Source organism: Perca fluviatilis, chromosome 3 (genome assembly GCF_010015445.1).
Source record: "Perca fluviatilis chromosome 3, GENO_Pfluv_1.0, whole genome shotgun sequence".
In the NCBI taxonomy this organism is placed as follows: Eukaryota; Metazoa; Chordata; class Actinopteri; order Perciformes; family Percidae; genus Perca; species Perca fluviatilis.
In genome coordinates, this window is record NC_053114.1 from 16444558 (window position 1) to 16459763 (window position 15206).

Genomic DNA, 15206 nt, shown 5'->3' on the forward strand with positions numbered 1-15206 from the left:
TGTATCGGAGGGGGGCCAGATTTGTGTATAAAGGATATATCACATTATACCAGCTCAACAAACAAGTGATGTATATTCGGTATTGTATAGGAATCAGTTTTGCAAATAAACAGAGAGCCTTGGGATTATTCTTTGGGATTATTGCATTGTTTAGTTACAGTTAATCAAACAAACAGAAGACAGAGATTACTATGTATGCAGATGCATTAAACGTCCATATGGATAGTATATGACATAAGCAGCCTTGAGAGTTGGCACATATCACATTCAGCAAAAACCATCTGGGCTTTCAGGACTGCTTTTCTCCTTTAAAGCCCCGAGATTCTTTCCAATAAGTTATCCTACTCTCAACACTCAGGTTGGTGTTGTCGAGAATCTCTGGAATCTGGCCTTGTAGACAGAATTTCCAGACATTGCTGCCACCCAGCTGCAAATTCAGCTATATATTTATTTTTCATCATCAATTGGAGATATTTATTCTTCCCTTGACAAATCCCACTGTGAAGGGGAACTGGAAAATCAAAGAAGTTACATCAGCAAATGTCTGGACGGAGCCAGAAAGAGAGGAATGAGAATTGATGAATTGGTATGATCAGCTGGTACAGTAGAGGAGATGTGTCTTATCTCCCTCTTCCAGCTGTGTCACCCTCAAAGCCAGCACACCTGCAACTTTCTGCTCTCAGATACAATCGAAAGCCTCGAGGTAAAGTAAGCGGGAAAAAAAACAACACATTCTGAAGCAGAACTGTCTCAATTTTGTCTCAGCTTCTCACTTTCCCTGGGGAACAAGTAATGTCTTATTACCCATCATTGCATGGTTGAAGTGGAAAAAGGCCTGAGTCTGTTGTCAGGGGCTCCTAAATCAGGAAGACCTAAACCCTTTGGGGCCACACAGCAGGCACCTCAGGGAGGACTGGAAAGTAATAAATGGCAGGTTGTAGGGAGGAGCTACGATGTGCCAGAAATTGAGACAATGTGTGTTGTTCTACATGATGACAGATGATATGAGGCAACGTGGTAGCAGAAGTCAGACTCACCTCGACGTTGTGTGCGGAAAATCCAGCCTGAGACATCTGGAGGCCAAACGCTGTCCCATTCGTACTGGTTCCTGTGTAAACAAGTCAGTTTTATACAGCTTTCAACCACTGCAGCAGTAAAGACATTTAAGATGCCAAACCACAAACAAAACCTAAGAAGGTATTGGTATTGGAGTTTCCATGTGGATGTTTCACCAATAAGAATCAGGCTTATTTAGAATGTTACCACTGCAGTTAATGATTACTTTTCATGATTAATCAGTTAGTATATAGGATATCAGACTCTTTTGTTTGGATTACCATCTGTCTTCAAATTGCCTATTTTATCCAAAAACAGTCCAAGAACCAAATTATTCAAATTACAATTAGAGAAATTCGAGAAAAGCAGCAAATCCTCTCATTTTAGAAACTGGAACCAGCCAAAGTTTGTCATTTTCACTTGATATATAACTTAATAACCTAACATTATATTAGAATTGTTGTACGGTATTTCTCTATCTTCCACAGATAACCATTGTATCCTTTGGTTAAAGATAAACAATGAAAATCGCCAAACATGGAGTTAGAATGTTTTAATGCAAATGTAGCAGTACATTACTAGGAGGTTACTATTGTTTGCTGCTTAGTCCTAAGAACCTGCACTGTAGCGCTGAAAATGCTTTTAGCTGTTTTAGTGTTTTTTTCCCCTATTTTTTAATGCACTTATTATGAGTTGCTTTGGACAACAGTGTCTGCCAAATAAATGTAATGTATGTAGTTTTAATTAATTCCTTGCAAAACCTTCCAAACTGAAGATGCGTTCTCCAAGTGCGTCCACAATATCCTTCAGCGCCGACTCATCTGTCACATTAAAGAAGTGTTTGTCATCTGGGTCGCTGGCGATGTACTTGATTTCATTGAGGAAGGCCTCAGGGTTAATTCCTCTACGGTTGTAGTAGCCGAGGACCTGTGAAGATAAGATTAAACAGTCTTTCAGTACATGGATGAAGTATTTGAGTGTCAACAAATTTTATGAATCTGTCACATTTTATAGGCCCACAACATTAGCGCTTTTAAAAGGAGGTTTCAGAGGATTTAGGGTTTTCTCCACCGATGCCAATGCTGTCACCAATTCCAGTTGGTTTTTCACCAAATTACTTTAGAGTTTTTGCTCAGATGCTCATGCCCAGCTAAGTAAATCAAATGTGGAATCAAGTGTGCCATTAGCTGCACCAGCAGTGGCATAAACCGAAAAAAAAAGCTTTTGGTTTGGAAGAGACCATTTACACCTTCAACAACACTTCCACTGCATCTAGAGTTCTCCAGGGGCTTGAGTGTTTTTGGTTCCATGCTTCACTAAACTCCATGAGGTCACCTCATGTGTATGGAATTTTAATGCTGCACTGGAAAAATATTATCCATCAGAAAACTAAGTTAAAACTCATAAAGTGTAAGCGATCTAACCCAGGTAAATAATAGGTCTAGCAGACTCACAGCAATGGCATAACGGGTGATACCGTCCTTCTCACTGTCTTCGATGGCTTGCTGGAGATCCGCACTGTCATGTGACTCTCCATCGGTTATCACTATCATCACCTTCTTGGCACCTCTTCGACCTCCTTGTTTGAAAGCTTGTGAGCTGTGAGAACATGTTTGATTGGTAAAATAAATCACAGAATAGAGGAGTAGTAAAGTAGTGCTGCTCTTTTGTACAAACAGTAAATAATGTACCGTGCTATATTGATGCCAAGAGCTGTGTTGGTCTCCTCTCCACCTCGTTGGTTGATACTGCGCGCTCTTTTCACCACTTCCTCAACAGATTTGTAGTCGCTGAGTTTGAATTCATGGACCACCTTCTCACCATACTGAACGACTCCAACCTGTCCAAAGATACACAATGACAATGATCTAACACAAGTAATAAGAGCTCTGTCTTCTTGCAGTTAATTACAGCAATCACTTTCTCCTCCGGCATAGTAGCTTAAAAAAAAAAAAAAAACATATGACAAAATAAATCTCAGACCGAATTTGTTGAGATAAAGAAAATCAGTATTTGAATTTAACCAACAAGGAAGATTACCAATATATTGTATCTTCTTTTAGTATTCCTTCCTTTCTTACACACCTGTATTTGACCTGGTCCAATATAGAACTTCTGAAGAATGTTGATGAGAAAAGCCTGCACTTCATACCAGGGGTAGATGGAGTTTGAGCCATCCAGAACGATCACTATGTCCATATATGTCTCACATCCTGCAAAATATTTAAAGATGAGACTTAATAATGAGAGCACACATGAGGAAAACAGATGTTCATAAATGAGGAAATAATCCCCTGCTGTGACTAAGAACTGTCCATGAATGTTTGTCAAACAGAAAAGATACTTTAAGGCTTACTCTGAAAGGCAGGAGCAATCGTTCTGGAGAACTTGAAGCTCGCGTTAACTCTGGAGCATATGCCAGTGCTGTAGTAAGAGCTGCCACACTCATAGGACCATAGCGGTCCACAGGCCTGAAACATGAAATAAATCATTTATACAAGCAACATTATCGACCTCAGCATATTACCGAGAGTTAGGTTCGTGCTCTCAGAGAACTTCCGTAGCGAGAGCTGCAGTGTGATAACCATGTAATCAAAAGACAATCTTGTGGTATTTTTTTTTCCATTTTGACCATTGCTATTTTATTAAATGTGTTCTTACTTACTCAAAAAAGGTTATGCATCAACAGACCATTAGTGTATGTTACATCTCAAGAAGATAAATCCAATGAGTTTTAATCCCACCACAAAGCTGTTGTCTTGAGGGTTCGATGTTAGCGTCATTCCCAACCTCATCTTGTCCTTTCGCTCCGATACGTTGGTCAGAGATATCCTTCCTTGAGGGAAAATGAATCTCACTGAGAGGATCTTGGATGCACAGACTCATATATACATAAATACATGCACTGTCCTTCAGAGACCAAACAGAGGTTCCACCATCTGGGACTTTGGTTTGTTATTGCTGTCTGGGCAGCCAAAGCAGCGTCTACATCCTCAGACCTAAACGTTTACTTGAAAAAACTTCATGTGCCTTCCTAACCAGCACAACACATGTGCAACGGGTATGAAGAAGCATGCGGTGAGATGTGTGGTATAACACACATGTGGAAATGTACATAAACCATTTAAAAAAAACAAAAAAAACAGTAAAATGTGGAATGATTGGTATGGTACCCACACGTCTGTCTCACACATGCCACCATGATGTTTACTGTTCAATAATGTTGAGACACATGCAGAAAAACACGCAGATATAAACACACATATAATCCATGCATACACATTCATCCAGATGTTGTACATTCATGATTATCACGGTTACTGGATGTATCTTGTGATTCTCTGGTAAAAAAAAAGTGTTTTGTGATACTATACCTAAGTTCAGCTTGGAGCAACCATTTCCATTGGTTCGTCTGCTCAGTGAACATTTATAAACATCCCCTGTCTGATAAGGACCATTCATTTCATACGGAGCGCCCACTAATAACCTGCAAAGACACAAAATCCAAAGGTTAGCATAACTAAAAATGTACATCAATATTAAAGTGTGATTTACACAATGTCTCAGTTGTATTTATTGTATTATTGTCTAAAAACAGTTAACCGTGATAGTAGAGTTAGAAGATTGACAACTTTTGTTCTATCTAAGAGTAAGTCTTCGCCTGGTATCTAATTCCCTGAGGGAATATGACTGTGACTTCAGTGACCCACACAAAACACATGGGCTGACCGGGAAGGTTTTAAACCTCTATTTATTCAAGGACGTTAACGAAGCATGTTTAATCATGTCCAGCAGAACCAGACGTCTCATTCATAAACAGTTCCACACAGTCACACCCAGTACAACCAGTCATCTCCTGCAAGTCAGAACCTCAAGATACAACCGTATCTCCATTGGACAATCATGTAAAAATTTGCATTAGTAAATTATGGGAGTCATCATGATAACTTTCACATCCCCTAACCAAATTGCATGTCAATTTTAACTACATAGAGATTTTAAAAGTACAAAATGGTCAGGTAAAAGTCAGATAGTTGTATATGAATGTTAATTGTAGGTAAGTGCCTTACTTAAGGGTACCCTTACAGTAGTTTTGGAAGGAGAAGTATCAGTTATTTAATTTTGCCATAAATGTGAAAAACAGACTTTTGCTCCATTTTCGAAACTCTAAGGTCGCACCAATTCCTGCTGCAGTGATGCCCTCAGTGGAACTCTGAGGGGAAAACTATTTAATTTCATGAGGGCTTTCTGATGAAAAAAGTTGAATCAGAGGAATTGTGTCATTATAGACCATCATAGGATCTAGATTTCCTCAAAGAGCAGTGTCGAGTGCTGGACATTCTTTTCACATGACGTACTGTAGTGTTTGTGAGGAGACTTCCCGGTGGGTTCCCTATGCAGGGTCAGTATGGTCTTATAAATGTCACTAAAAGGTTTGGATGACTTAATGTGATGAAGAATATAAAGTTGCCTGGTGTGTTTACTTCAGGACTGATGGAGGACATAAAGGCCTTAAAGGGAGCCATAACTCACATGTATGTCAGAGATAAGAACTCTCTTTGTTAGAAATAAAAAGGGGGTTAAAGCTGTTTCATTTATTATTGACAACCTTCATGAAAGTCCTTTAGGGTTTCACGCTATGTCTTGTGATGTGTTTCTGTTTGTCAAGTGATATCTTTAGATTAAATGCCTCACTATTCCTACATCTCAGCACTCTCACAGTCACAAGGTCCAGTGTCCAAATGCCTCAGGTTTTAACATATGTTAACTACAAAGCCACCCTCAGCTTTATCTCTCCAAGGGGAATTTTGCAACGCATACACAGTATACAGCATTAAACCGATTGTCCTAAATAGATGAAATAATATCAGCATTTAAAAAAATACAGAGAATAACATTGCAATATAACACAGTAGAGTATCTACAGCTGTATTGTTTAATATGTACCAACATAGATGGGACCTACAATTGTATTTTAATGTTACATTTAAATTGTTCTGTAAAAAGCAGAGAATGGGTGAATGAGTGGCAAATTGTAAATCACTTTGGATAAAAGTTCTACATAAATGCAGCCATTTACCAAAATGTACTGTCACTTCTTGGTTCAAGTTTTCACAATCAAATTGTATGACAATGCTGACATGATGAAGGACGCATTCAGTGACTGAAGAAATACAGTGAACACAGTGCTGACAGGGCTATATAATACAGTAGGTCAATGATTTAAACAACTGTGCAGTCCAAGTGAAAATCACACAGGGCAAATGAGCAATTCCCAGTTCAGTTATCCCCCAAAAGAAGACACTTGACACCACTTTTTGGTAAAAGCAGCCTGTGGCCAACTGCCTGCATGGACCTCTAGGTCAAAGTCTAATAATTAAAGAAAGACAGATCTTCATCTTAAGGGTTTTTAGGTCAGGCTCATGATCCTTTGAGCTTCAAAGCTCCTCCAAATTCCCAAGAATATACTTTGGAAAGATGTGTACTCTGAAACTCACCTATAACTACACAAGGTTAGTATGACAAAGGTGTCCTGGGGATTGTAAAGTAATAATTTATACACTTCCTAATAATACTGTTATAGCACTTTGTTTTGAATGCAATCTATGAATTTGTTGCAGAACACATCCTGTAGACATTCTTTCAGACACAAAGACTGTATTCATCACTACAACCACTATTTAATTTTACAACAACAATAACAACAACAGTCTTTCTACAAGTTTGTCTCATGAGCACAGCCTGAAAAGGCATTTAGACATTGCATTCAACAAAAACGTTAAAATGATTCAGCTCAAATGTCAAATGGTTTCATCTGCTTGTGCTATTAAAGCTAAAATCCTGCAATGTACTGTAAAACATAACTGTTATTTTGAATTAGGACACAGATTAAGTTTTGACATTGCCCCTGTCTTGTCCTTTTTATAATATGCTGCTTTAACTTCAGCATGCTTCCAAAATATTCATTAAATCTTGTAAATATCCTACATTAAGAACACAACTGTTTATAAAGTACATAAAAAAAGGAAAAATATATATTTGAACATCATCATTGTATGTTTAAGATTAATAATTATGTGCTTTTTCTTTCTTCTTTATCGATGGTGTTTTTATTTGTTGACCTGAGTAGCAAGCTCTTGCATACAGTTCATCACAACGACAGTGGTCCTGCAGGGATAAATAAAGTTGTACTGACTGAACATTGAGTCAACACTTCCATGACAACCAATCCAAACTCCCGTTGAGAAAGATCGTGTGATATAATTAGTCTCGAGAAGAGAAGTGGCCCTTGTGGTGAGATTGTTTGTTTAACTGTTTCAGTCTTGAGTTTATTTTTTGATGTCATGTGGCATGCCATCTTTATTTGTGAGTTTCTTTTAGGGTAGCTATACAAGTTATGTGTGCATATACACAGAAACATTAGTTATGATTTGACATTTTAAAGCAGTGATGAGGACAAGAGGAAACTGTCCATCACTGCACATTAAAGAGAGACTCATATGGAAGTAGGCTTCAATGTTATTGCACCTGAAGCCAACTTTTAAAGTCTCACAGCCTCTGGAAATCATTTTCACCACAGTGGCTCCAACAGTGCTCATATTTTTATAGCTATTAATATCATGATTATTATTTCAGTTATTGCTATCCACTGGCAAGAGGAGACACTGCAGCACAAGTTCAGGTCAGGATACAGCTACCTTGATGAAAAAGGACTATTGTTGCCTTTGACTTGGACGCCTGCCTCGGGGCATTCTGAATTTCACCAGAAGCTCAAACAATCATGTTCCAGAGCTAATTAGGGTTGAATGCTAGCCTCGGTGCATCATCACTGCAGGAATGCTAATGACACTGAAAGTAATAACTTGACCCAAAATGAATGCATGGACCATGCAACCATGGTTACCAGGGGATACAAAATGTTGGGGTTTTGAGGAAGTGCCACCCCCAAGCCCAGGCTGTCATTAATGTGGTAATGTTTTTCATATTTGGAAGGAAGGGATGCATACACTGTGAAACCACATCCCTGCCCCAAACATTAGTGTGCTAGTGTAATGTCATGCATGCTCATCACATTCCATTTGTCTGCATTAACACGATGTGTTCTTTTGTTTATGCTGCCACATAAATCGAAAGAATTGTCATGGTCAAATAATAATTTTCCAAAGACATTCATTTAGCGTGTCTATTTCATTTGAGAGTATTGACCAGGCAGTGACAGGACTTATGAGAAAGCGCATGCTTGTTGCTGTAATTTATTGTCCCTCAAACATGTTGGTCTTTTTCAGTTTGAACAATTAGCGGTCTATGTTTCTAAGATATATTTTTAGCCACGCTAGCGGCGTGGCTCATGGAAAGGCAATGTTGGTTGGTCAGTCCATCACATTCCCCCAGATTGAAATATCTCAAGAGCTATTAGATGGATTGGATCGGATGAAATTTGTACATTGACATTCATGGTTCCCACAGGATGAATCCTGTTGACTTTGGTGGTCCCTTGACTTTTCCTATGGCATCACCAGCAGGTCAAAGTTTTAACTTATTCAAAACATATATTTAACATATACATACAGTATATCTCAACATATACATGGATTGCACAGATATTGTACAGATATTTATGAAGAATATGAATCGTTTGGTGATCCCCTGATTTTTCGTCTAGCATCACAATGTGGTTGACATTTGACTCAACTATTAAATGCATTACACAACATTTGGTAAAAAAAAAAAAAAAAAAAGCATGTGGCCCACGTCATGAACTGTACAGTAATAACTTTGGTAATAGCTTAACTTTTATCCTATAGTGCCATCATCAGGTTAAATGTATCCAATAATAAAGTCCATGCCCAAAACTAATGGCATTCACATTAAACGCAGTGGAACTTTTGTTGAATGTTTAATGCTAATTAGCCAATGTTTTCATGCCAACATTGGGCTCAAAGCACTGCTGTTCTAGCCTAAAAATCTAGACGCACCCTAGCGACAGCAAATGTAATTTGAAGCCAGGGTCATCTAGCAACTCTCCGTTGGCTTGCGAGCTGGAAAAACCAAACTCTAGTCAGGCCAATCACATCGTGTATAGAGTCGGTGGGCGGGCTTAACATAATGACAATATGGCAAAAGTTTAATCTATCAACTAGCTCCGCTACCTTCTTCGTTGCTCTGCCTGGTTGTAGCGTTATCCTATTGCGTGCAGAGGGAATTTGAAAGACATCCGTTTATCCCGCCCCTCGGATTGAGCCCTGCCAATGGTGAGTTCCCAGACCCAATATCTTGATGTGGGGATGGCTTGTCAGGCTACTGCTGTGCCTGATAAAAGTCACAGAAACTGTAGCTCTAGAGTCCCATTTTCGCTATAGCCAATGAACCAAGTATCAATCATCTAATTTAAAAGGTGTAAAATACTACTGACATAAGCATTACAATCACATAACTGTGTCTGTTGTGTCGAAACTAAAATTAGATCAAATAGATCAAATGGTTTTCCTCTCAAGCTCAAGAGGTGTAAAAACACTTTTCTTTGCAGCTTTGCAAACGAGCAAAATAAAGGGAACACTATTTGAGGCCAGTGCTGAAAGACTTCACAGACTCCCTGTAGTTCTTTGTGGAGTGCAAGTCGTAACTGAGCTAAGGAGTAAAGGTCAGGTCTCCATTGAGGAGACCTGGTACAACTGTAGAAAAATAAACAGTGGGAATAGAAAGTGGGAGGCTTCTGTGGTGTATGGCTCAAGTATGCATGTCCGTGAATCCCATCAGGTTTAAACACCCAAGCTCTTCGTCAATTGGAGGTAAAGTGGCCTCTTCTCAGCTCCCCAATGAGTGTGCGCTCTGGCAGAGTGTTTAGAGCACCATAATGCTCAGTAGACATGTGAGGAAATGACACATTCTTGACATTGTGACCATTCCTCAACTTGGTAGCTCTATCAGCAGTCATGGACAGAAACTGTCAACAGACCTGACAAAGATATATCAACTTCTTGATGTCTCTGAAGCCAAAAATTTTCTTCGTCAACAACTTGTCCATCACAGTGGAATCAACAAACTACTTTCTTAATTTGTTCCTCAAAGAAAGCCTTCTGAATGTAGCTGCATGCCTTGCTTGCCTCAGTTTCGGGTCATTAAAAGCCTTTTGTTACAAAGTCACTTTCCAGCTGTGATCCTGTTCCTATCAAAACACAGAGCTGAGGGTTTTCAGAAAATCAGACAGCTCTGGAAAAGTTGAGAGCGCTGCAGTGTAGCGCAGATGCTCACAGGCAACATCCATTATTGTAGCAATTTAAATTCTCTCGAAAGCTCAGTTGAGGTGAAACCACTTGAGGGGAAAGTGGAGGTTGGAAAGTTAAAAAGCATAAATGGCCAGGGACATCGTCGATTGTCCATTGCAATTTATAATAAGGCTATCACAAATACAGTTTTCTAATGGACTAATCTAAGTGTGAAGTCACATTTGTAAATGCAGTGAATACAAGCACCAGAACAGACAAACCCAGACAATCAGCAGAAATGCCCCCCTGAAGTGCTCACACTTGGTGAGCACATGTTCTGCTGCAGACTTGCAGTCTGGCACTTTAAAGATGCATTTGTATTTGCTTAAAAACCAGATTATGTCCTAATCAGCAGAGATAATTGTCTCATCAAAACATTAATCTTGGGGAAAACAAATACAAATCCCTCTCAAACCTCTTAGTTGACACATATGAAAATGTGAGACATGTGGAGTCGAAAGTCAACACTTATCCACAAGAAAGCAACACTGATCTGGTACCAGAGATGAAAAATAACTACACTAAGTACAATTCTGTAGTATTGCCATTGAATGCTACTTTATACTTCCATTTCAATAAAACAATAGGTAGTAATGTACATTTACTTATGTACAATTTTGAATGCAGGTCTTCTATATCATAATGAAGTATTTTTATAATATGGTATGTTTTTACTTTGACGCAAGTAAACAATCTGAATACTTCTACAGCTGTATGACAAAGGGTGGATCCTCACATCACTTAGTCAAGCTCCCACTGGTGATAGATAAAACTATACTGAGCAGCAATAGCTTTGGTTTAGATGTGCAGATGTGGATGAAAGAGATCAAGTCTTGTCAAAATTGAAAGCATTATTTTGAGTTATTTTAATGATCCTTTCACACTCAATAACACAATTTTCACATCTCTCTCAGTCCAGCTGAGAAGTGTCAGACTATGCATTGCACACACACTCGCACAGACACACAAATATACCGTACAGCTTGAGTTTGTGCATGCAGCTGTGTGTTCAAATACCTACACCTACGCACACTGCTGCACTGACTAAACATCGTTTTAAAACTAAACTCAGCTGGATGACTAACTTGTCTGCCGCGGAGACAGAAAAGTCATAACAAAGGTGTAAAACAAGTAGGAGACTCAGCACTGTGGGTCACAGTAGGTTGAGTTAAGCAGTATACTGAATAGCCACAATATTGAAACAATTGTTTAAAACATTTTTTAACATATGTTTACAGAAAGTTTTTTTTCTTGCCTCAATTAGAAGACTTTCCACAACATTTGTGCACTACCACTATTTTATTGCTTATGAATAAAGTCCCTTTTATGTATATGTATGAACACCTAATAAAGATGCCAAAACCCCAATCCCTACAGCTCCATTTGGCCGGACGCTGTTTGTACAGTCTGTGCTGCACTATTCTTCCACTACAAATGTTTTCACCTCGTTTTCAGACATTTACCTTAGTCGAGGCAGAGTCTCTGGTGACCTTTGTTCCACACATATTGGCCTCATCAGACCTTTTTACTGGAAGATATGGTTGGCTGACAGTTGCTCCGAATGGTGAAGAAGTTGGATTTTACAGTGTAACTGACTCCGGCGCTGACACGTGCAAAGGATGACTTCTGTGAGCTGGCAGCTTTTGCTAGATTGTCACTTCACTCTCCAAGTGTGTCAGTGTCCCTTCCTGTACACCAAGAACACACACGATTTCACTCCCAAGCCCCTCATCTAAACCTTAAAGCAGGGTCTTCAACGTTTTTTAAGCCAAGGACACCTTAACTGAAAGAGAGATAGAGCAGGGATGCCCTACTACATATTGCATAAAATTAAGTTGCATATTAAACTGGGCCTACAATAATGTGTAGCGCGGCATAAAGCCTTTATACATACAGTACCCTTTTATGCATAGAATACTAAGCTGTCTGTGGATGGCTATCTTAGTGACTACCTTACCTACAGGCCAGTAAGCCTGTCATCAGTAGGGATTCATATTTGCTAATAATATGTTGGATTCAAGTTAAGACTTTTTTGGAATTGAGGCCCCCCTGCATTGACTCTGAGGCCCCCCTAGGGGTCCTTGGCCCCCGGTTGAAGATCCCTGCCTTAAAAGATAAGGCCAGTGATATTCTATATTGTATTATTATTAAATAATACCAAGTTAGTAGTTCAGGTATGTGTGAATGTGAAACCTCAGCAAAATGACAAAGACTGGGCTGTGCGTAGGCTTTGAAATAGCTGGTCATCTAATGCGATGAACTACATCACCTTGTTAGTAATACCTTAAGCTTTGGCGCTGTCTGTGGGGTATTTTTTCCCCTTCTCAAATGCTGTGGTTTTCAAGGACTGAGTCTTGCTGGTGGCGGTTTATGCCGCTGATCTTTCTCCGACACGGTGCAATCCTTCCAAATGGCCGACATTTTCTTTTACTGTAAACAAACCACACATGCGCACGGCACCCTTTGCCCTTTTTACATTATACGTTGTGTTGAGTCAGTGGCTTCTTCTCTGAATTAGCAGCTGTAGTAGCAGCATATGTTAGCGGCTGTTGTCCGAGTCCGACAGCAAAAAAACAACTCATATACATCAGGCACTGCCATCGGTAATTGCCATCTTATATGCAGATAGGCCACTGCAGTCAATGACCAGATATCGGCCGAAACCGATGTTCTGTCGATAAATGGGTGGCACGGTGGCTCAGTGGTTAACTCTTTTGCCTCATAGCAAGTTGGCACTGCAGAGTCGATTCCCGGTCTGGGCAGGGCCACCTCAGTAAAGTTTGCATGTTCTCCCCATGTTTGCGTGGGTTTCCTCTGGGTGCTCCGGTTTCCTCCCACCATAAAGATATACATCCTACCAGGACTACCGTTAAAACATTTACAGAAATGTTGATTAATGTGCATTGTCCTAATCAAATAAATCTCTAAAAAAAAATCTGTATATGTACACAAACACGGCATGGTGATCTGTGATTTTATCAGGCAGCAGTATAGTAATTTCATTGTCAAGTGCAATATTCTGAAGTTTCTTTGTGTGAACACAATATTCTCTCCGTTTACACACAAACACACGTCACCCACATAAAACACTATAGGCCTCATTTCTCAGGCAACCCAAAGGTGATGGAGGATGGATAACTTGCCAAGAGGAACAGTAAAAACAATCAGCATGGGACAGTAAGCCCAGTCCGGTATTTACTGCATATACACTGGTCCCATTATGTTAGCAGAGCAGTGCTTAGTTAGCCTGGTTGCCGGAAGGTTGTCAGGGTTTACCCAGGCTAGTGCTTAGTGTAAAAATGTAAATAATACCATTGGGCTGTTCTCGGAGAGAAATGACCGATAAATTCTTAATGAGACATAACCCAGTTCTAACACAATGCTATTGAAACAAACATTTGATTAGGTACAACTAGCAACGTTTATGTTACACGTATGCTATGTTTTCTGAACTATCACCCCTACATGGTATGGTCAAGGTGGAGGGTTTCAGTTCACGCATCCACTCTAACAACGATTCTGTCATGATTCTCCAAATCCTCGATTCAATTACATTTTCGATTCTAAGGTCAAGGTTCGATTCACCATTTTTTTTTTTTTTTTTTAAAGCACAGGTTGCTATGCCATTTTTAGACTAGACTTTTATGCAATATAATATCTGACCTCTGTTCGCAATGTACCACACTACATTGTCAAATTTAAAACATGTATTAACAACATAATGTACCTATAACAATAATATCTGACCTCTGTTCGCAATGTACCACACTACATTGTCAAATTTAAAACATGTATTAACAACATAATGTACCAATAACTTATATCTATAACCTGCCATCTAGTTTCTCTTTTGTAACTGCAGTCTTCTTCACAGAAGATGACATTCAAGTTCACAACAAAACAAACAAAAAAACAATAAAACAGCCATGTCCATAGTCTTCTCTGAACAATTAAGTGTCTTAACAAACTATTTCCGAACAGTTGAACATATACCACACAGATTAACTGCCATGTTAGTCGTGCTGCCAGTGGAAGAATATGGTACCCTAACATGGCAGAGCTTGCAAACTGTGGCTTGTTTGTCGACAACGCCAACGTTTTCCCACTTGGCAAGCCGACCGGATGTGACATGGGGGCGTGGCAGCATCGATGATTCCATTTTTTTATTCAAAATTCAAGATTGTGACTTAATTTCGGTGACATTGTGACACCCTTACTAACAAATGACGCTACTTAGAGGGGACACTCACTTATCAACTGGAAGAGGTCTCTTGTCAGGAAAATGTAAACAAAGGTTGTTGTAAGACAAGTGACCAATACTATCATTTTCTGGTGAAGCCAGTCCGAAAGCCATTGAAGTCAGAGAGAAAAAAAAACAGGCATGTAATTAATATATATATATATATATATATATTATATATAATATATATAAATAAACAGAGCTAATGGTACACGTACCGTACGCACGCTACGCACGCACAGCACACACACACACACACACACACACACACACACACACACACACACACACACACACACACACACACACACACACACACACACACACACACACACACACAGCTGGGACTTGGCATGGTACTAACACAGTGTTCGCCAACAGGCATTTTGGGGAAGCCAGAGACTCATTTTGGCCACCACACGGTGCCAGTTGGCCTAATAATAGCATGCATCAGGAGTGAGTTTGTGCTATGAGGTAACATGATGAATGTGAGGTATCCAGCTCAAGATTTCAGTTTGTTTTGCAAGCACAAATTAATGGGAGGAAACTGTGCACACCACAGGAGAGGTACAGTAGATCACTATCTTTCTTGGGAAAAAATATCTAACTGCCAAGCCAGACAGTCTGTCAGCACTACAACTTGT

At 39.5% G+C, this 15206-nt stretch overlaps 1 protein-coding gene across 3 annotated transcripts in view; it reads right to left on the bottom strand.

The window, feature by feature from the left end:
* Nucleotides 1-15206, bottom strand: part of itga11a (integrin, alpha 11a) — a 72781-nt gene that overhangs the window by 24695 nt on the left and 32880 nt on the right. For 2 of the 3 annotated variants that reach the window (XM_039794152.1, XM_039794151.1), the window contains 8 exons: nucleotides 4431-4543; nucleotides 3801-3888; nucleotides 3413-3527; nucleotides 3142-3269; nucleotides 2748-2896; nucleotides 2511-2655; nucleotides 1818-1983; nucleotides 1038-1108 (listed from right to left, as the gene is read on the bottom strand). In XM_039794152.1, the coding sequence (XP_039650086.1) occupies nucleotides 1038-1108; nucleotides 1818-1983; nucleotides 2511-2655; nucleotides 2748-2896; nucleotides 3142-3269; nucleotides 3413-3527; nucleotides 3801-3888; nucleotides 4431-4483 (915 nt within the window). In that variant the 5' untranslated portion in view covers nucleotides 4484-4543. Of the gene's footprint in view, nucleotides 1-1037; nucleotides 1109-1817; nucleotides 1984-2510; nucleotides 2656-2747; nucleotides 2897-3141; nucleotides 3270-3412; nucleotides 3528-3800; nucleotides 3893-4430; nucleotides 4544-15206 lie in introns of all 3 variants that reach the window. The other variant, XM_039794150.1, reaches the window with a different exon arrangement.